The sequence below is a fragment of the Pseudophryne corroboree genome, chromosome 7 (assembly GCF_028390025.1).
Source record: "Pseudophryne corroboree isolate aPseCor3 chromosome 7, aPseCor3.hap2, whole genome shotgun sequence".
Classification (NCBI taxonomy): Eukaryota; Metazoa; Chordata; class Amphibia; order Anura; family Myobatrachidae; genus Pseudophryne; species Pseudophryne corroboree.
In genome coordinates, this window is record NC_086450.1 from 64,672,806 (window position 1) to 64,694,035 (window position 21,230).

General features: G+C 47.6%; 1 protein-coding gene across 1 annotated transcript in view; it reads right to left on the reverse strand.

Annotated features, from left to right (window-relative positions):
• The window catches only part of LOC134944006 (putative mediator of RNA polymerase II transcription subunit 12), a 62,697-nt gene that overhangs the window by 24,239 nt on the left and 17,228 nt on the right, over positions 1 to 21,230 (reverse strand). Inside the window, exon 2 of the mRNA XM_063932550.1 lies at positions 14,423 to 14,485. Coding sequence (XP_063788620.1) covers positions 14,423 to 14,462 — 40 coding nt within the window. The 5' untranslated portion in view covers positions 14,463 to 14,485. The remainder of the gene's footprint in view (positions 1 to 14,422; positions 14,486 to 21,230) is intronic.

The window sequence follows — 21,230 nt, forward strand, 5'->3', positions numbered from 1 at the left end:
GCGCTGCTGGACACACACAGCCACAGACTGTTTCTGTCTCCGGAGAAGGTCCTGAAACTTCAGGACAAGATCAGATGCTTCCTCTCTCACCAGAGAGTTTTGATGCACTCGGCGATGCAAGTACTAGGCCTCATGGTGTCGGCTTTCGACATGGTAGAGTACGCTCAATTTCATTCCCATCCTCTGCAGAGGTTAATCCATTCCAAATGAGATGGCCTGCCTCATTGGATCAGGTCTCAAATGATCTCTTTGACTCTGGAGGTTCGTCTGTCACTGAGCTGGTGGCTACAGGACCAACAGTTGAGCAGGGACCGTCCCTTCTGGATCTCCAACTGGGTCCTCCTGACAACAGATGCCAGTATGCGAGGTTGGGGCGCGGTGTTGTAGCAAAACACTCTCTCCAGGGTCGGTGGACCAGGGAGGAATCTCTCCTCCCGATAAACATTCTGAAATTGCGGGCAGTGTTCAATGCGTTGACACTGGCCCTGCCTCTGGTACAGAACAGGCCTGTTCAAGTACAATCAGACAATGCCACCATGGTGGCATACATAAATCATCAAGGCAGCACTCGAAGCCGCATGGCAATGATGGAAGTGTCAAAAATTCTCCAGTGGGCGGAACTGCCAGCCATCTCGGCAGTGTTCATTCCGAGAGTCCTCAACTGGGAAGCGGACTTTCTCAGTCGTCAGGACGTGCACGCCGGAGAGTGGAGTCTTCATCCCAAAGTCTTTCAACTCCTAGTGGACAAGTGGGGCCTACCAGATGTAGACCTGATGGCATCTCGACAAAATCACAAGGTTCCGGTCTTCGGAGCACCTACAAGGGATCCTCAAGCAGCATTCGTGGACGTACTGGCAGTTCTATGGAACTTTCGGCTGCCATACGTGTTCCCTCCAGTGTCACTCCTGCCCAGGGTAATACGGAAGTTCAAGAAAGAAGGAGGAATACTACTTCTAGTCGCTCCAGCGTGGCCCAGATGGCATTGGTTCTCAGACCTGCAGGGTCTAGCGATCGAGCGTCCTCTTCTACTTCCTCAAAGCCCAGACCTCCTCGTTCAGGGCTCTTGTGTCTACCCGGACCTGACCAGACTGGCTTTGATGGCGTGGCTCTTGAAGCATCACTTTTGAGAGAAAAAGGATTTTCTGAGGCGGTTATTCAAACTATGTTGAAAGCCCGTAAACCAGCTTCGGCTCAGATTTGTTACATGGTCTGGAATTCTTACTTCTCATGGTGTGCTGCTAAGAATTATGATACATATACGTTCAAAACTTTTAGACTTTTGGCTTTTCTACAACAAGGCCTAGACTTGGGCCTTCGTCTGACCTCCCTCAAGGTTTATATTTCTGCCTTGTCGGTGTGGTTTCAGCAAAACATTGCATCTCTTCCTGACGTTCACATTTTCACTTGGGGTGTTCTACAGATTCAGCCTCCCTATGTCCCTCCTGTGGCTCCATGGGATCTGTCTGTCGTTTTAAATGCCCTGCAAGAGTCTCCATTTGAACCTCTTGAGTCTGTGGACCTTAAATGCCTTACGCTTAAGGTAGTATTTCTGTTGGCTATTGCCTCTACGTGGCTTGCCTGCGAAAAAGCAGACCTTGGCCAGAAGGATTAGAATGGTAATTGCATTAGCTTATGCGCAGGCTGGGCTCCCAGCTCCTGCTGCTATCAAGGCCCATTCTACTCAGTCAGTTGGACCTTCTTGGGCGGCTTGCCGTTGCGCGTCCGCTGAACAACTGTGCAAGGCGGCTACGTGGTCCTCTGTGAACACTTTCATCAGGTTCTATGCCTTTGATACTTCAGCCTCCCAGGATGCTTCCTTTGGACGCCGGGTTCTTGTGCCCGCTACAGTGCGTCCCCTCCCATGAGGAACTGCTTTAGGACATCCCCGATGTTATTCCTTGTGGAATACCGGTATATCCCGCTGCAGAAAAGGAGATTTATGATAGACTTACCATTATTAAATGTCTTTTTGCAAGGTACACTGGATTACACAGGGCGCCCACCCTGACGCACTTATCTTCTTTGGGTTTGTATGGCATAAGCCGCTAGTCCCTTCTCCTGTCGTGAGAATGTTGTTCTATGTGACTAACACCTGCCTTCTCTCTTACCTGCTACTGCATTGGACTGGTTAACAAAACTGAGCTCCAGTGCCTGGAGGCAGGGCTATAGAAGAGGAGGTGGTGCAGTGCATCCTGGGAACAGTCAAAGCTTTAGCCTGTTGGTGCCTTGGATCAAGATCTAACTCTACACCTCGATGTTATTCCCTGTGGAATCCAGTGTACCTCGCAGTAAGAGATTTAACAATGGTAAGTCTACCATAAATCTCCTTTTTCTCATACGTCCTAGAGGATGCTGGGGTCATCATTAGAACCATGGGGTATAGACGGGATCCGCAGGAGACATGGGCACCCTAAGACTTTCAAAGGGTGTGAACTGGCTCCTCCCTCTATGCCCCTCCTCCAGACCCCAGTTTTAGAATTGTGCCCAGTGAGACTGGACGCACTACAGGGGAGCTCTACTGAGTTTCTCTGAAAAAGACTTATGTTAGGTTTTTTATTTTCAGGGAGACTGCTGGCAACAGTCTCCCTGCTTCGTGGGACTTAGGGGAGAGAAGTATCACCTACTTCTAGTGAGTTCAATGTCTCTGCTTCTGGCTGACAGGACACCTAGATGCTCACTCCCGCAGCCTGCCCCCTTACAGAGCCAGAAGTCAGAAGACAGGTGAGTAGCAGAAGAAAAGAAGACTTCTTCTTCAGTGACGGCATTCTGAGGTACCGCGCAGCGAATGGAACGCTGCGCGCCATTCTCCCACACACACAGCACTGCAGGGTGCAGGGCACGGGGGCGCCCTGGGCAGCAAAAATCCTCAATTTACACTGGCAAGAGGGGACGTTAGTGCCAAGGCACTGTCCTAACCCCCGCCAATATAATTATTTATTAAAATAAGCGGGACAGAAGAACGCCATTAAGGGGGCGGAGCTTCTTCCTCACAGCTCACTCTCAGCTCGGCGCCATTTCCTCTCCACAGGGCTGCAAAGACGCTGGTCCTTCCTCACACTGCTGACAAGTATCAGGGTGCAAAACGGGGGGGGGGGGGGGGGACAGTATAATTTGGTGCAATATATTTGATATTTAAAGCGCTACAGGTCTGGGGCATTTTTTAGTGTTTTCAGACCCGTTAATTTGGCGCTGGGTTGTGAGCTGGCAAATCCCCTCTGTGTCTCTCTGACAGACTTTACTGTGGGTCTGTCCCCTATATGCCCGGTGTGTCTGTGGGTGTTTGGTACACGTGTGTTGACATGTCTCAGGCTGAGTGCTCTTCCCAGGAGGAGGCTGTATTAGGGACACAAACGTCTGTGGGGGTGACCCTGTCGGCACCGCCGACTCCTGATTGGGTAAATGTTTTGAATGCTTTGAATGCTAATGTGGCTCTTATTAGTAAGAGATTAGATAAGTCTGAGTCTCAGACCCAGGCATGGAAGAAATCTGTGGAGGATGTGTTATTACAAGTCCAGGACCCCTCGGGGTCACAAAAACTTTCTTTTGCCCAGTTGGCAGACACTGGTACCGACACGGACACTGATTTCAGTGTCGACTATAGTGATTCCAGATTAGATCCAAAATTAGCAAAGAGCATTCAGTACATGATTGTGGCGGTTAAAGATGTATTACATATCACTGAGGACCCTGCTGTTCCTGATAAAAGGGTCTGTATGTATAAGGAAAAGAAACCTGAGATAACGTTTCCTCCCTCTCATGAACTGAACACTCTATTTGAAAAAGTCTGGGAAAGCCCTGACAGAAAGTTTCAGATTCCCAAAAGGATTCCGGTGGCTTACCCGTTTCCCTTTGAGGATAGGGAAAAGTGGAAGTCACCCACCATTGTAGACAAGGCCCTATCACGTTTGTCTAAAAAGGTGGCTCTCCCGTCACCTGGCACTGCAGCCCTTAAGGACCCTGCGGATCGTAAGCAAGAAACTATGTTAAAATCCATTTATGCGACCACAGGTACGCTACTCAGACCTGTCATTGCATCTGCGTGGGTGAGTAGTGCTATCGAAAAGTGGACAGATAACTTGTCATCTGATATAGATACCCTAGATAGGGATAGCATCCTCTTGACGCTGGGTTATATCAAGGACGCTGCAGCGTACCTAAAGGAAACTGCGAGAGATATTGGCCTTTTGGGATCAAAGGCCAATGCCATGGCAGTCTCAGCTAGGCGAGCATTGTGGATTCACCAATGGAATGCTGATGCTGACTCCAAGAAAAGTATGGAATCTCTACCATATAAAGGTGGTGCCTTGTTTGGTGACGGTCTCGCTGATTTGGTATCAACGGCTACCGCGGGTAAGTCATCCTTTTTGCCTTATGTTCCTCCACAACAAAAGAAAACACACCACTATCAAATTCAGTCCTTTCGGCCCAATAAATACAGAAAAGGGCGAGTTTCTTCCTTCCTTGCTACTAGAGGAAGGGGAAGAGGTAAAAGATCACCAGCCTTGTCGGGTTCCCAGGAGCAGAAGTCCTCCCCGGCTTCTGCCAACTCCACCGTGTGACGCTGGGGCTCCTCTGCGGGAGTCCGCACCGGTGGGGGCACGTCTCAAACTCTTCAGTCAGTTCTGGTTTCGTTCGGACCTGGACCCGTGGGTTTACAAATAGTATCCCAAGGGTACAAACTGGAGTTTCAAGACGTTCCCCCTCGCCGATTTTTCAAATCGGCCTTACCAGCTTCTCTTCCGGACAGGGAGGTAGTATGCGACGCAATACAAAAGTTGTGTCAAAATCAGGTCATTGTCATGGTTCCCCCGTCACAACAGGGAGAAGGCTTTTATTCAAGCCTGTTTGTGGTCCCGAAGCCGGACGGCTCGGTCAGACCGATCCTAAACCTGAAATCCCTCAATTTCTACCTAAAAAAAATAAAATTCAAGATGGAGTCTCTCCGAGCAGTGATCTCCAGTCTGGAGGAAGGGGATTTTATGGTGTCGGTGGACATAAAGGATGCCTACTTACATGTTCCCATTTATCCTCCGCATCAGGCTTACCTGAGGTTTGCAATTCAGGATTGTCATTACCAATTTCAGACGTTGCAGTTTGGTCTGTCCACGGCTCCGAGGATTTTCACCAAAAGTGATGGCGGAAATGATGGTTCTCCTTCGCAGGCAAGGAGTCACGATTACCCCGTACTTGGATGATCTCCTGATAAAGGCGAGATCCAGGGACCAGTTGGTGCAAAACATTGCACTATCCCTGACGGCTCTTCAACAACATGGTTGGCTCCTAAACTTGCCAAAATCACAGTTGATTCCGACGACGCGGTTGTCGTTTTTGGAAATGATACTGGACACAGAACTACAGAGAGTTTTTCTTCCAGTGGAAAAGGCTCTGGAACTTCAGAGTCTGGTCAAACAAATTCTGAAACCAGCAAGAGTGTCAATCCATCAATGCACTCGGTTGCTGGGGAAGATGGTTGCGGCCTATGAGGCCATTCAGTTTGGCAGATTCCATGCCAGAGTGTTTCAGTGGGACCTGTTGGACAAGTGGTCCGGATCCCACCTGTACATGCACCGAAGGATAATCCTGTCTTCCAAGACCAGAATCTCACTCCTGTGGTGGCTGCACAGCTCTCACCTCCTAGAGGGGCGCAGGTTCGGGATCCAGGACTGGATCCTAGTAACCACGGATGCAAGTCTCCGAGGCTGTGGAGCAGTCACACAGGGGGAAAACTTCCAAGGAAGATGGTCAATCCAGGACACTTTTCTCCACATAAATGTTCTGGCGTTATGGGCCATTTACAATAGCCTTCTACAAGTGGAACATCTTCTTCGCAATCGGCCCGTACTGATCCAGTCGGACAATGTAACAGCAGTAGCGTACAGAAAACCGCCAGGGCGGAACAAAAAGCAGAGCAGCAATGGCAGAAGCCACAAAGGTTCTCAGCTGGTCGGAAAAGCATACAAGCGCTCTGTCAGCGATCTTCATTCCAGGAGTGGACAACTGGGAAGCAGACTTCCTCAGCAGACACGATCTCCATCCAGGAGAGTGGGGCCTCCATCAAGAGGTCTTCACAGAAGTGACAAGTCATTGGGGAATTCCTCAAATAGACATGATGGCATCTCCTCTCAACAAGAAGCTTCAGAGATATTGTTCCAGGTCAAGGGACCCTCAAGTAATAGCATTTTCTACAAGCAGGTGTGGATGCGGACCTAAAGTTGGGCTCAATTAAGGTACAGATTTCAGCCTTATCGGTTTTCTTTCAAAAACAATTGGCCTCCCTTCCAGAAGTTCAGACTTTCGTGAAAGGTGTGTTGCACATCCAACCTCCATTTGTGCCCCCAGTGGTACCATGGGATCTTAACGTGGTGTTGCAGTTCCTTCAATCACATTGGTTTGAACCTTTACAGAAGGTGGGGTTGAAATTCCTCACTTGGAAAGTGGTCATTCTGTTGGCCTTGGCATCAGCAAGGCGGGTGTCTGAGTTAGCGGCCTTGTCTCACAAGAGCCCTTATTTGATCTTCCATGAAGATAGAGCAGAGTTGAGGACTCGTCAACGATTTCTGCCGAAGGTGGTTTCATCTTTCCACATGATCCAACCTATTGTGGTGCCAGTGGCTACTGACGCCTTAATTGAGTCAAAGTCTCTGGATGTGGTCAGAGCTTTGAAAATTTATGTCGCCAGAACGGCTCAGGTTAGGAAAACGGAGGCTCTGTTTGTCCTGTATGCTCCCAACAAGATTGGGTGTCCTACTTCCAAGCAGACCATTGCACGCTGGATCTGTAATATGATTCAGCATGCTCATTCCATGGCTGGATTGCCGTTACTGAAATCGGTGAAGGCCCATTCTACTAAAAAGGTGGGCTCGTTCTGGGCGGCTGCCCAGGGGGGTCTCGGCATTGCAACTTTGCCGAGCAGCTACTTGGCCGGGTTCAAACACTTTTGCAAGGTTTTACAAGTTTGATACCCTGGCTGATGATGACCTCAAGTTTGGTCAATCGGTGCTGCAGAGTCATCCGCACTCTCCCGCCCGTTCTAGAGCTTTGGTATAACCCCATGGTTCTAATGGTGACCCCAGCATCCTCTAGGACGTATGAGAAAATGGGATTTTAATACCTACCGGTAAATCCTTTTCTCTTAGTCCGTAGAGGATGCTGGGCACCCGTCCCAGTGCGTACTGTATCTTCAGTTATTAGTTGTGGTTACACACATGTTGTGTTACATTTATAGTCAGCCTGTTGCTGAAATTGTTCATGCCGTTGGCTTGTGTTCTGTTGAATGCCACGTTGTGTGGCATGCTTGAGGTGTGAGCTGGTATGATTCTCACCTTAGTTTAACAATGAATCCTTTCCTCGAAATGTCCGTCTCCCTGGGCACAGTTCCTATAACTGGAGTCTGGAGGAGGGGCATAGAGGGAGGAGCCAGTACACACCCTTTGAAAGTCTTAGGGTGCCCATGTCTCCTGCGGATCCCGTCTATACCCCATGGTTCTTTTTCTTTAATCTGGTTTTATTAAAGCTGTAGATAAATCAATAGTACAGCATTTTCAGACAATGAAAACCAAAAAAAACATCACTGCTCGTACATATCTTATTAACTTCGTTTTGAACATTTAAGGTAAATAGGAAAGTTGTCTGTTCAACAATCATAAGATATACATATAAATACAGACATTATAATGACCTTGCTAAGAAAAATTTAGAAAAGAAGAGAAAGAATGGAAAAAGATAGAGTGTGAGAAATAGGAAGAAGAAAAGAGTCCTAAAGGAGTAAGGTGGGATGAAGTTTATATCTGGAGGTCTATAAGGGGTTGAGGATTTGTCGGAATGAATAATGGGAGAAGGACTAGGTTACCACGTAAGACCGATATACCGGAGACTCCTTAAAGTCACACCAGGGGAACCAGATAGCGGTAAAGTCAGTGGTTCTTCCCATTGAGAAAGAAATAAGGTCTTCCATTTCTAAGAAGTAGTCAATCTTATTAAGCCATTGTTTGATCAAGGGCGGGGAGGTGGATCTCCAAAGAGCCGGTATAATGACCCTTGCAGCGTTGCTGAGGTGTCTCAGTAGTGAGCATTTGTAGGAATGTATACTTGCTGAGGTAAGATTAAGGAGCCAAAACTCAGGCTCTCTGGGTACCACATCTCCCACTATCAACTCAGAGCATTTATAAACGTCTTTCCAGAAAGGGACTATAAGAGGGCAGTCCCACCAAATGTGCAAAAAGCTCCCTGAAGCACCTTTACACCTCCAACAAAGATTCGAGAGGGTAGGAAAGATTTTATTAAGGACATGGGGAGTCCTGTACCATCTATATATGAGCTTGTAAAGAGTTTCCGTCGTTGACAGACATAAAGAGCTTGCCTGGGCATTTCGAAATAGTGTCCCAGTTGGCCTGTGTAGCTAACCTTGGCATTTCCCTCTCCCAGGAAGTCATGAAGGTAGGGGGTTGAGGAAATAGATCTTCCATAATAAGTGTATAAATTTGGGAGATGGCATGTGTAGGAGAACGGGTGGAAACGTATAATTTTTCAAAATTGGTGAGATATCTAGCTATGTCAGAGAAATTCTTGGAGGACGTTAGGAAATGATGAACCTGAAGGAACTTCCAAAAATCAGTGCTTGATATATTCCAAAGAAATTGAATATCTGAAAATGACCGCATCCTACCTGAACACACCAGCTGACCGACCCTGAAAAGCCCAGTCCCGGCCCATGGAGCAAAAGCTAATCCATGGAGTCCTGGAACAAATTCGGGGTTATGAAGAAAAGAAGTTAAAGGGGACCACTTAGAAGAGATGTGATTCCTCAACCTAAGCTTGTTCCATAATTTAAGCGTGGGGGAGACCGTGGTGTGGGCGGCTTTCGGAAGGGTGGGTAACCATGGAACGATTTCTATATAATGTGTGAGACAGACCTCTTCCAAAAGCACCCATTGTTTACAGTCTTTAGCCCGTGTCCATTCTAGAACTCTGTTTAACTGTACAGCATGCTAGTAGCTGGGAATATGTGGGAGCTGTTGTCCCCCTTGATGTTTTCTCCGGAATAGAATTGTCATGTTTGAATCTAGGTGTTTTACCGCCCCAGACAAACGCTCGAATGAGATTCTGAACGTCCCTGAACCACAGAGGAGGGATGTATATGGGGAGGGTTTGAAGAAAAAATAAAATCCTGGGGAGAGCGTTCATTTTGACTACGTTAATTCTACCAAACCAGGATGACTGCAATTTCTTCCACCTCTGGAAGTCTAAGCAAAGCGTTTTCAATAAGGGGACGAAATTTAAGGAAAATATTTTAGATAAATCGTTAGATAGCATTACCCCCAAGTATTTAACTTTGTGGACATGCCAGGTAAAAGGGAAGGAACCCTTCAGACCCGCCACCACACCAGGGGAAGCATTTAGGTTCATTGCGATGGATTTGGAGTAATTTATCTTAAAATTAGAAAGGGCTCCGAACCTGTCAAATTCTAACATCAGATTTGGGAGAGAAGCAACCGGGTTTGAAATTAGAGCAAGCAAATCATCGGCATAAAGAGCCAATTTGTATTCGTTCCCTCTCACTAATAAACCAGAGATATTTTGGTTAGCCCTAATGCTTCTCGCTAGAGCTTCCATACATAAGACAAAGAGTAGTGGGGATAGTGGGCATCCCTGTCGTGTGCCATTGGAAATGGTAAAGGGGTCTAAAAAGGAGCCATTAATCTTGATTTTGGCGGATGGGGTAGTGTAGAGAGATAAAATTCTATGGAGACAGGCGTTGCCAAGTCCCAGGTGCCTCAGGATGCCGGACATAGTCCCAATCCACCCTATCAAACGCTTTTTTAGTATCAGTTGACAATATAATTGAAGGGGGTGTGTCCTGGTTGGCATAGTAAATCATATTAAGCACCTTAGAGGTATTATCCCTGGCCTCACGACCCAAGACAAAACCAGCCTGGTCTCCATGAATTAAATCTGGCAACAGCAATTTAAGGCGATTTGCAATCAGTTTTGCAAAGAGTTTTATATCTATATTTAACAGCGAGATCGGCCGGTAACTAGAACAGAGGCTGGGGTCTTTGCCCTCCTTAGGTAAGACTGTGACATGTGCCTCTAGGGATTGTGAAGAGAACTGTGATTTTTCCGAAATAGTGTTAAATGCTCTTGTAAGAAGAGGGGTTAATTTCTCCTTGAAGGCTTTATAATAGGCAATAGTGTACCCGTCGGGGCCCGGACTTTTGCCGTTGGGAGAGGATTCAATGACTTTCAAAACCTCCTCCGAGGAGAAGGGAGCAGCCAAACGCTCTGCATCTTCTCTGGACAATGTAGGGAAGTCTATGATATTTAAGTAGTCAGATATGGCCGTTTGGTGTGATATCTTATCTGTCCTCCCAGACAGCCCAGAAAGGTTGTACAAGGCCGAATAGGCCCGAAAGGCTCTAGCTATGTGAAGTGTATCGTGGTGAGGTTTACCCTGACCATATTTAATGCAATGAATAAAAGTAGTTGCACGTTGTTCACGAAGAGCCCTGGCTAATAATTTCCCCGGTTTATTGCCCCATTGGTAGTACCTGCTCCGACACTTCCGATAGGAGAACTTGACTCTATCAGAGAGTAGTCTATTCAGGTCTGCCCTAGCCGCCTCGAGATCTGCATAATGTTGCGGGGTTTGGGACTTCTTATGTAGAAGTTCTAAAGATTTTATCTTAAATAATAAATCATCCCTGAGCTTTTCCCTCTGTTTTTTTGCGAAGAGAGCCTATCTGAATACAGACCCCCCTTAAGACACATTTATGTGCCTCCCAGACCGAAAGTTTAGAGATATCATCTAAGTCATTAGTGCTAATATAGGAGTCTATGGCAGATTCTATTTGAGAGCGGCATGCCGCATCTTGTAAAAGTGTGTCTTTGAAACGCCAAGACCATTGGCGTCGTGGGCATGATGGAAGGCGTATCGTGAGGTTAACAGGGGCATGATCAGACCATACAATTTGTCCTATAGAAGTGTCAGAAATGAAGTGTAGGTGTCGGTGACTTAGAAACAAGTAGTCAATTCTAGAATATGTCTGATGGGGGTGTGAAAAGAAAGAATAGTCTACGTCCGAGGGGTGTGTCAGTCTCCACGTATCGATCAGCTGGTAGTCAAGCAGAGCGCGTCTCACCCTCCTATACTCTTTCTCCGGCTTATGAGAAACCTTTTTAGAGGTGTCATGAAGAGGGTCGAGAGTCCAGTTCAGGTCGCCTCCCATCACCACCACTCCCTCCAGAAGAGGCTCGGCGAGTTCCAGAACCGAGGTCAGGAAGGAAGGCTGCTTAGTATTGGGAGCATAGACAGTCAAACAGGAAAAACGTTGATTATGGATATCACATTTGACCAGCAACCCCCTACCTTCAACCAGTCTGTGAGACGTGACATTTTGAACAGGAAGGTGACGAGCGAATAGAATAGCCACACCTAATGTCTTACCAGAAGGGTTATTAGTCATGAAGACATGAGGGTAATAATGACACTTAAGTGACGGCACATGGCCAATCTTGAAGTGAGTTTCCTGAATAAAGGCAACGTCCACTTTCTCATCCCTAAGCCATTTAAGAAGTTTAGACCTTTTCTCAGGAATATTTAAGCCCTTCACATTGAGGGTAGTAACATGCAAATCACCTGGACCCATTATGGCTTAAGCCCAAACAGGTTTATATTAGTCATCCCAACCGCAGTAGAAGGAGGAGAAGAAGACAGGACAGCAAAGAAAAGAAATAAAGTCGAGATGTAACCAAGGAAAGGAAAGAAAGAGAGTGTAGTGTGGAGAGCCACACCGCAAAGTACAATAATACCAAACATAGCTAACCGTAGTATTAGAAAAAGGGCTGCTGCAATAGGGACAGGAGCGGAATCCTGCCAGCTCCCAACCCGAAGAGACAGGGGATGCAGCATAATGGGGGACCTACGGGGGGCCACGGACAGCGGTTCAAAAGGCCATTTAATGTGGAAAGAATTACCAAGGAATGAAAAAAGTATTATCATCATTAGCAAAAATATAGCCTAAACATAATTGAAACACATTCTAACGAAAACATATTACTTATCTAGAAAAACCATTACAGAACCGATTATACATATCAATGACGTATTGTAGCACGAAAGAACAAAAGAAACCAATTATGTATCTGCAATGACAGAAACATTTGCACCACAATAGAGCAAGGCATCACAGTCATGGAGGCTCAGAAGATTGTGCGCTAATAGGACAGGTTCCCCGCGGCCGCGGGGATCGCACTTGTTGCCAGTGGCAACTTGCCACACGTCGTCTGGAGGGGTCACGGCTGGTATATCAGGTTGGTAGTGAAAAGAGTCCCAGTCAGGTAACAATATTGGCTGCAGACCTAAGGTCGTGAGGAAGGCCGGTAACTCTGAAGGTCTGGAGAGAGTAACTGCTCTGCCATTGTGGGAAACCTGGAGAGAGAAAGGGAAGCCCCATCTATATTTCAGTTCTTGTTTCCGGAGGGAATCGGTAAGGGGCTTTAGGCAGGGTACGTCGTTGTTGCAGTGTTGACCATGCGAGATCCGGAAATAGCTGAATCTTTTCCCCCTGGAAATCGATGTCATTCAGCTGGCGGGCCTTTCTCATTATCGCCTCCTTTTGGGCATAATAGTGGAGCCTGCAAATCACGTCCCGCGGCCTGTCTGATGGTATACCACGAGGACAAAGGGCTCGGTGTGCTCTATCAAACACGATTGCCTCGTTCGGATCCAGATCAATGAGCTCTCCAAATATTGTAGTAAGAGCAGACGTCAGGTCAGCCTGCTGGACACTTTCAGGGAGGCCTCTGACCCTAATATTATTCCGCCTCCCGCGATTATCCATATCTTCAATACGTGACCTGAGAAAGGAAATATCACTCCTCTGATGAATAATCACCTCTTGAAATTTAGTTAGAGTGTCCATGCTGGATGTCTCATGGCGTTCCAATATATCAACACGGGCCGCAACTTGAGATATGTCCTGTTGGAGTGCTGCCACCTCCTGTTTAATAGTAGAACGCAAGCGGGTCTCTAAAGCCGAGAAATCTTGTTTGGTGGGAAGCGATTTGACGTGAGATAGAATTTCGCTAATTTCTGCAGACGAAGAGGAGGCCAATGGGGAATGTGCGTTCTTGGAAACCGACATGTCGCCCTCTGGAGTATGAAGAATCGGGGAGTCCGGAGCCACTGAGATGGAGGTAGGACCTGTGGTCGGCGGGGTTAAGAACTGACGCAGGTCTGACGAATGGCATGTCGCAGATTTTGGAGTCTCGTCTGGCTTGGTTTTGGCCTTTTTCTTCCTCGTGCCTCTCACCATGAGATCGGTCTGTAAGGAAAGGTGGAGTAGTGTTCCGCTAACACATATCCCTGGTAATGTACGGATGCGCTGGCCGTCGCCGTGCCATAGCCCCCCACGTGGCCTCAGGCGGTCAGCGTGGGTCACCCAAAGCCGTCGGGCTCCCGCAGATCCGAGTCGTCCGGCCGGGGGGGAAGCACAAAATTTAGGTCCCGGCTTCCACAGAAGAGGAAGGCCGCAACCTGCAAAAACAGGATAAACCTGTTCTCCGGCTCCGCAGCCCTCCCTCACTGAATGCCCTGCCTCAGAGAGGCCATGGCAGTACACAGGATGCAAAAATAGCACGGGTGGCTCAATATTAGGGGGGTTATGGTGTGGGTTTTTTCAGGAGCTCACCTGGGACACCTCCGCTCAGTATGCCTGCAAGCCACGCCCCCTCCCCATGGTTCTAATGGTGACCCCAGCATCCTCTACGGACTAAGAGAAAAGGATTTACTGCAATGCGCGCGCGCATTGCGGAGCATACGCATGCACAGATTAGCTATTTTTTCACTGATCACTACGCAGCGAACAACGGTAGCTAGCAATCAACTCTGAATGACCCCCATTAATCGCTACACAGAGAAAGGTACTACAAGATCCGTGCACAGACGAAACAAAGGCTAAGCTAGCGGCACCACCATCCGAGGAGAGCATATCGATTCCACACAGGGCGCCGGAAGGTAAGTCTCCATAGCAGACAGGGTGCTGCATGGGACGGCAGTAAAAAGCCGAACCATACCACATCCCCTCCCAAGGCTGCTGCTGTCTTCTGTCCGGTTTCCGTGTCCAAGTGGACACTCACATTGTGAGCATTCCCTGGACGGCGTAACGGACGGTTAGATCAGCAAGTCCGGAGCTCTGAGGCACCCGGGGGAGAAGACGGCCTCACTGGCATTACCGATGTTTGAACACATGCACCAATCCAGGTACTGAAGAGAGACTCAATCAATAGTGAGTGAGCGGGACGCCGTCACTCACATTTTTATGCTAGATACTACTTTTGTTTTGTGTCATTTTTCAGGATATCAATTCTGCTTTTTACACACTGGGAACATTGTTCTGTTTTTAGGACGGATTTGCCCACATACCTTCATTGGTCTGCATGTTTTTTCTTGGACGCCATACCATACCGCACCAGACTTCTAAACATACTGTATATTAACAGAAATCAAGTCATAAATTTCAATTCATATATACCATCAATTATATACAGTAATTATCGCTCATTTGTGCATCCATTGCTCCTTTATTATCGAAGGATCATCGAAAGACTAAGGGGGTAATTCCGAGTTGATCGCAGCTTGAAATTTTTTAGCTGTTGGGCAAAACCATGTGCACTGCAGGAGGGGCAGATATAACATGTGCAGAAAGAGTTAGATTTGGGTGGGTAATTTTGTTTATGTGCAGGGTAAATACTGGCTGCTTTATTTTTACACTGCAATTTAGATTGCAGATTGAACACACCACACCCAAATCTATCTCTCTCTGCACATGTTATATTTGTCTCCCCTGCAGTGCACATGGGCCCTCATTCCGAGTTGATCGGTCGCAAGGCGAATTTAGCAGAGTTACACACGCTAAGCCTACGCCTACTGGGAGTGTATCTTAGCTTCTTAAAATTGCGACCGATGTATTCGCAATATTGCGATTACACACTACTTTGCAGTTTCTGAGTAACTTCAACCTTACTCTGCCTGTGCGATCAGTTCAGTGCTTGTCGTTCCTGGTTTGACGTCACAAACACACCCAGCGTTCGCTCAGACACTCCCCCGTTTCTCCAGCCACTCCTGCGTTTTTTCCGGAAACGGTAGCGTTTTCATCCACACGCCCATAAAACGCCGTGTTTCCGCCCATTAACACCCATTTCCTGTCAATCACATTACGATCGCCGGAGCGATGAAAAAGCCGTGAGTAAAAATACTATCTTCATTGTTAAATTACTTGGCGCAGTCGCAGTGCGAATATTGCGCATGCGTACTAAGCGGATTTTCATTGCGATGCGATGAAAAATACCGAGCGAACGACTCGGAATGAGGGCCATGGTTTTGCCCAACTGCTAACAAAAATCCTGCTGTGAACAACTTGGAATTACCCCCTAATATGTCAGTTTTAAGAAGCAGCGACAATTGGATCACCCCTTTTTTTCCCCTCTGTTTTCTCTTTCCTCTTTTCCTTCCCCCCTTCTTTTTTTCTTCTGTCTATACCAGAATACACTGCTTCTTGGGGGTATATTTACTAAAATTCGTATTTTTCTGAATTAGGTTAAAGTTCAAACACGAATGACATCGAATGTGTGAATTTGCAACTTTTTGAATTTTGTACGCCTCATTTACTATGCTGTCGTATTCTGCATTTTCGTTTTTTCCGATGTCGATTTCATTCGTATTTTCGGCCAGTGTTTTACGGGAGTGAATAGTAAAACACTGCCGAAATTAACACAATGAATCTCGGCCGGATCTGTGAGATCCGTGCAGGGCTTCATTGTGCACCTTTAAAAAAAAAAATGAAAGTATTAAAAATCAAGAAAAAAATTGCGTGGGGTCCCCCCTCCTAAGCATAACCAGCCTCGGGCTCTTTGAGCCAGTCCTGGTTGTAAAAATATGGGGGGGAAATTGACAGGGGTTCCCCCATATTTTAACAACCAGCACTGGGCTCTGCACCTAGTCCTGGTGCAAAAAATACAGGGGACAAAAAGCGTAGGGGTCCCCCGTATTTTTTGAACCAGCACCGGGCTCCACTAGTCAGAGAGATAATGCCACAGCCGGGGGACACTTTTATCTTGGTCCCTGCGGCCCTGGCATTAAATCACTAACTAGTCACCCCTGGCCGGGGTACCCTGGAGGAGTGGGAACCCCTTAAATCAAGGGGTCCCCCCCTCCAGCCAACCAAGGGCCAGGGGTGAAGCCAGAGGCTGTCCCCCCATCCAAGGGAGGCGGATGGGGGGCTGATAGCCATAGTGTAAAAAAAAAAGAATAGTTTTTTGTAACAGTACTACAAGTCCCAGCAAGCCTCCCCCGCAAGCTGGTACTTGGAGAACCACAAGTACCAGCATGCGGTGGAAAAATGGGCCCGCTGGTACCTGTAGTTCTACTACAAAAAAATACCCCAAAAAAAACAGAACACACACACCGTGACAGTAAAACTTTATTACATACATGCACACCTACATACACACATACTTACCTATGTTCACATGAGGCTCTGTCCACTGCTCCACGTAGAATCCACGGGGTACCTGTTAATAAAATTATACTCACACAATCCAGTGTAGCTCCGTCCTCTTTGTAATCCACATACTTGGCAAAAAAACAAACCGACAAACCCGATCCACGCACTGAAAGGGGTCCCATGTTTACACATGGGACCCCTCTCCCCGACTGCCGGGACCCCCCGTGACTCCTGTCAAAGAGGGTCCCTTCAGCCAATCAGGGAGCGCCACGTCATGGGAATCTCCTAATTGGCTGTGCGCTCCTGAGCTGTCAGTCAGGCTGCGCACTGAAGATACAATGTAGCGCAGAGGCGCTCCATTGTATCCAATGGTGGGAACTTTGCGGTCAGCGGTTGACCGCGAGTAACCTCAACCGCTGACCACAAAGTTCCCACCATTGGATACAGTGGAGTGCCTATGCGCTATCAGCCCCCCATCCGCCGCCCTTGGATGGGGGGGACAGCCTCGGGCTTCACCCCTGGCCCTTGGGTGGCTGGAGGGGGGGACCCCTTGATTTAAGGGGTTCCCACTCCTCCAGGGTACCCCAGCCAGGGGTGACTAGTTAGTGATTTAATGCCAGGGCCGCAGGGACCAAGATAAAAGTGTCCCCCGGCTGTGGCATTATCTTTCTGACTAGTGGAGCCCGGTGCTGGTTCAAAAATACGGGGGACCCCTACGCTTTTTGTCCCCCGTATTTTTTGCACCAGGACCAGGCGCAGAGCCCGGTGCTGGTTGTTAAAATATGGGGGAACCCCTGTCAATTTCCCCCCCATATTTTTACAACCAGGACCGGCTCAAAGAGCCCGAGGCTGGTTATGCTTAGGAGGGGGGACCCCACACAGTTTTTTTTTATGATTTTTTAACCCTTTCACACCCCTTCCCACTGATAAACATGCACGGATCTCACGGATGCCTATCAGAACATGGTAAAAAAAAGCAGGTCTATTTTAAAACTGCTTTTTTTTACGATCTGTATTTTTTCACGGCAGTGTTTGGCTATTGCCGGCAGTGTTTGTGAATTAGAATTTTTAGTAAATTACCGAGTTGTATAAAATAACAGGCGCATTTGACCGATGGTGTATTCATTCGTATTTTTTTTCTTTGACTTCCAAAAAAATACGAATGCCCTCATCACTGCCGAGATTTCAGTTTAGTAAATTCCCGACACTTTGAAGAAAAAACACCATATCGGTCAAAATCGGGAGCTTAGTAAATATACCCCTTGGTGGTCATTCCAAGTTGTTCGCTGTGCAGCGATGAGGCACGCGCGACGTACTATTACAATGAATGATGTAGTTTCACACAAGGTCTAGCGAAGCTTTTCAGTCGCACTGCTGGCCGCACAGTGATTGACATGAAGGGGGCGTTCCTGGGTATCAACTGACCGTTTTCAGGGAGTGTTCGAAAAAACGCAGCCGTGTCTGGGCGAACGCAGGGCGTGTTTGTGACGTCAAAACAGGAACTGAACAGTCTGAAGTGATAGCAAGTGCTGAGTAGGTATTGAGCTACTCTAAAACTGCACGAAAAAATTGTTGCCGCCGCTCTGTGATCCTTTCGTTCGCACTTCTGCAAAGCTAAAATACACTCCCAGTGGGAGGCGGCATAGCGCTTGCACGGCTGCTAAAAACTGCTAGCGAGCGAACAACTCGGAATGACCACCCTTGCTCTTATGGATACACATTATACCCTAATTGTATGTATTTATGCCCTTGAAACAAAGTAAAACATTTTGTATCATTATTTCCACTTCAGCTCTTCAACTTTTACAAAACACACAGCAGGCAGAGCGCAGCACATACTCCTTTTTTCATACTTATACACTGGATGATGCTTGGAGGTACAGAGCTATGCATCAGCAATTTACAGCTGCGTTTCATCACACTGAATTACAGTCTGCAGTAATGTCTAACTTCAGCTGCGCCTGCTCTTGAGAGCTCAATAATTCCCCTGTGTGAGCTTATGATTAGTCTGTGAGGCCCCTGCTTTATAACCTTTTAAACATTTGAGGCTGGGAAGCAGGGTTATTAATAGAGAATGGGTGTGAACCGAACTTAGGGGGTCATTCCGAGTTGTTCGCTCGCTAGGAGATTTTAGCAGCATTGCACACGCTAGGCCGCCGCCCTCTGGGAGTGTATCTTAGCTTAGCAGAATAGCGAACGAAAGATTAGCAGAATTGCGAATAGAAAATTCTTAGCAGTTTCTGAGTAGCTCCAGACCTACTCACAGATTGCGATCAGCTCAGGCCGTTTCGCTCCTGGTTTGACGTCACAAACACGCCCTGCGTTCGGCCAGCCACTCCCCCGTTTCTCCAGACACTCCCGCATTTTTCCCTGACACGCCTGCGTTTTTCCGCACACTCCCAGAAAACGGCCAGTTTCCGCCTAGAAACACCCACTTCCTGTCAATCACACTCCGATCACTTCAACAATGAAAATTCTTTGTTCGGACGTGAGTAAATCTACTAAGTTTTGTGCTAAAATACTTAGCGCATGCGCACTGCGTACCATGCGCATGCGCATTTTTGCCTTAATCGCTCCGTTGCAAAAATCGGCAACGAGCTAACAACTCGGAATGACCCCCATAGTCTCTCTAGGTTTACTTTAATGGGATGTATTTCAGGCATAAATCTCCCCCACCCACCCCTCTCAGATCTATGCTCCGCCGCCTTGCTTGTAGGGAGGTAACAAACTCTAGCGCACCTCCGTTCCTTAGATACTGCTGATAATATTAGGCCCGCCTGCCAGGAGGAGTGTTCACCTCCCTATCTGTCATTCTATGAGAAAGAACTGCTTAGGTTTCATCACATTCAGCCGCCGGCCCAGCACTGCAGGTCACCGGAGACCAGGGGACCAACTGTGACTAATTTCAGTGCAGTCCCTTTTATCTCCTCTCCCAGGAGCCTCCACTGCTACCAGGGACCTCGAGGTGCTGACAATGCCCATTGTCACCATTGGGGGGGGTAATTACTCGGGCTTGCTGGAGTAGCCCAGCGGGGCCAGTGGAGAAGTTGTCCCATCAACCAATCAGCAGCTCTGTATAATTGTATATTCTGCAAATTATAGATGTTACTTCAGTGCTGATTGGTTGCCATGGCAACTTCTCCACTGGCTCACTTCTCTGCTCTTATCACTGCTTAGTAAATGCCCCCCCCCCCCTTTGTTCTCTAGTGCACATGTGCTGTCTTTACAAATATCACTGGGAAGATGGCGCCGGTTGAGTAGGGTGGACCCGCTTCCCAGAGCAAGCCAGGTAGGAAGTGGTTGCCCTCCCCCACGCTTTGTTGTTTAGTTTTAGGGGGTGTACACACACACACTTATAGGACACATCCCCATGCCAGTACTGGGGCCCGGCATGGCTTTCTACGGCCCTGACTGTCACCAGTGTAAATGAAGCATGCAGTACATTATATACTATTGCTTTATATAAACATACTTGAACTGATAGTGAGGTGATATATATATATATATATATATATATATATATATATCAGAGGTGGAAGTACGGGAGGCAATGGAGTAGGTTGCTGCCGGGCTCCCAGCCCTCAGGGGGCACCTCCTCCATTGCTCCAGCATCAATGTAAGAGCGACCAGTGAGTACATGGGAGGCCCGTACTGCTGACAGGTGGGAGGGAGGGGGGGGGGGCGGAGCACTTGCTGAATGAAGCACATACAGCAATCGGTGCTTGCAGAGAGGGGGCGTGGTGCGGGCGGATCAGCACGCTCAGCTTCCGCTGTGTCCACACTATGCTGACAGCACAGAATCACCAGTCGCGTTGTGCATCATTCTCTGCAGGTGATCTGTTCCCATGACCAGCTGTGATCTGGGGACAGATCAAAGTAAGGAGTGAGGGTAGAACGGGGGTATTTGTGTGAAGATGCAGTGTATGCGTTTGAGGGGAGGGCAGCTGTGTGCAAGGAAAGAGAATTGATTAGGGAGATCTATGTCTGTGGGGATGTGGATCATCAAATCGACAGTGTCTAGGTCGACAGTGTTTAGGTCGACCACTATAGGTCGACAGTCACTAGGTCGATAGGGTTGGAAGGTCGACAGGGTTTTGTCAAAGTCAGAAAAATATCACGGTGCACACTGCCATATTTGCACCTCACACAGGTCTGCGCTGCGCATGCGTGCGCTCTCCCGTGCGTGCGCATACTCGCTGTTGCGGGCACCCGTGGGCGCGCGGTATGTGCATTTACGGTAGAGTTCATGTGTTCGTAGCGTGCGACTCAATCGTTACATATTTCCACTATATAATGTATTTTGTAGATCATGGTCCCTTTGATAGAATCTGAAAGTTTGGTTAATGTAGAATGTTCATGAACAGAGAAATCCCCCTTTGTTTGATACGAAGGGTCAGACAGGAGTAATACAGTGGTGTTTAGTATCCATCGGAAGAGTATTTAATTAGCAATATTCCGGTGTTGGTTTGAAGCGGATTAATCGCTCGTGCGAATAGTTATGGACATAAGAAGTTTATGTCCATTTACTATTATTTGCACTTACTTATCCATGCGGCGGGAAACCTAGTTTCCCACCCACCTGAGCAGTTGGAAATCGTCACAGCCCACCTGTATGAATCAACCTATGACCTTTTGTTATAATGCGAGGAGGAATTCCTGTGTCCAATGAACAATGAGATTGTAGGGACCATTGAATTGTATTGTGTGTGGGGCATAAATAGACAAGCC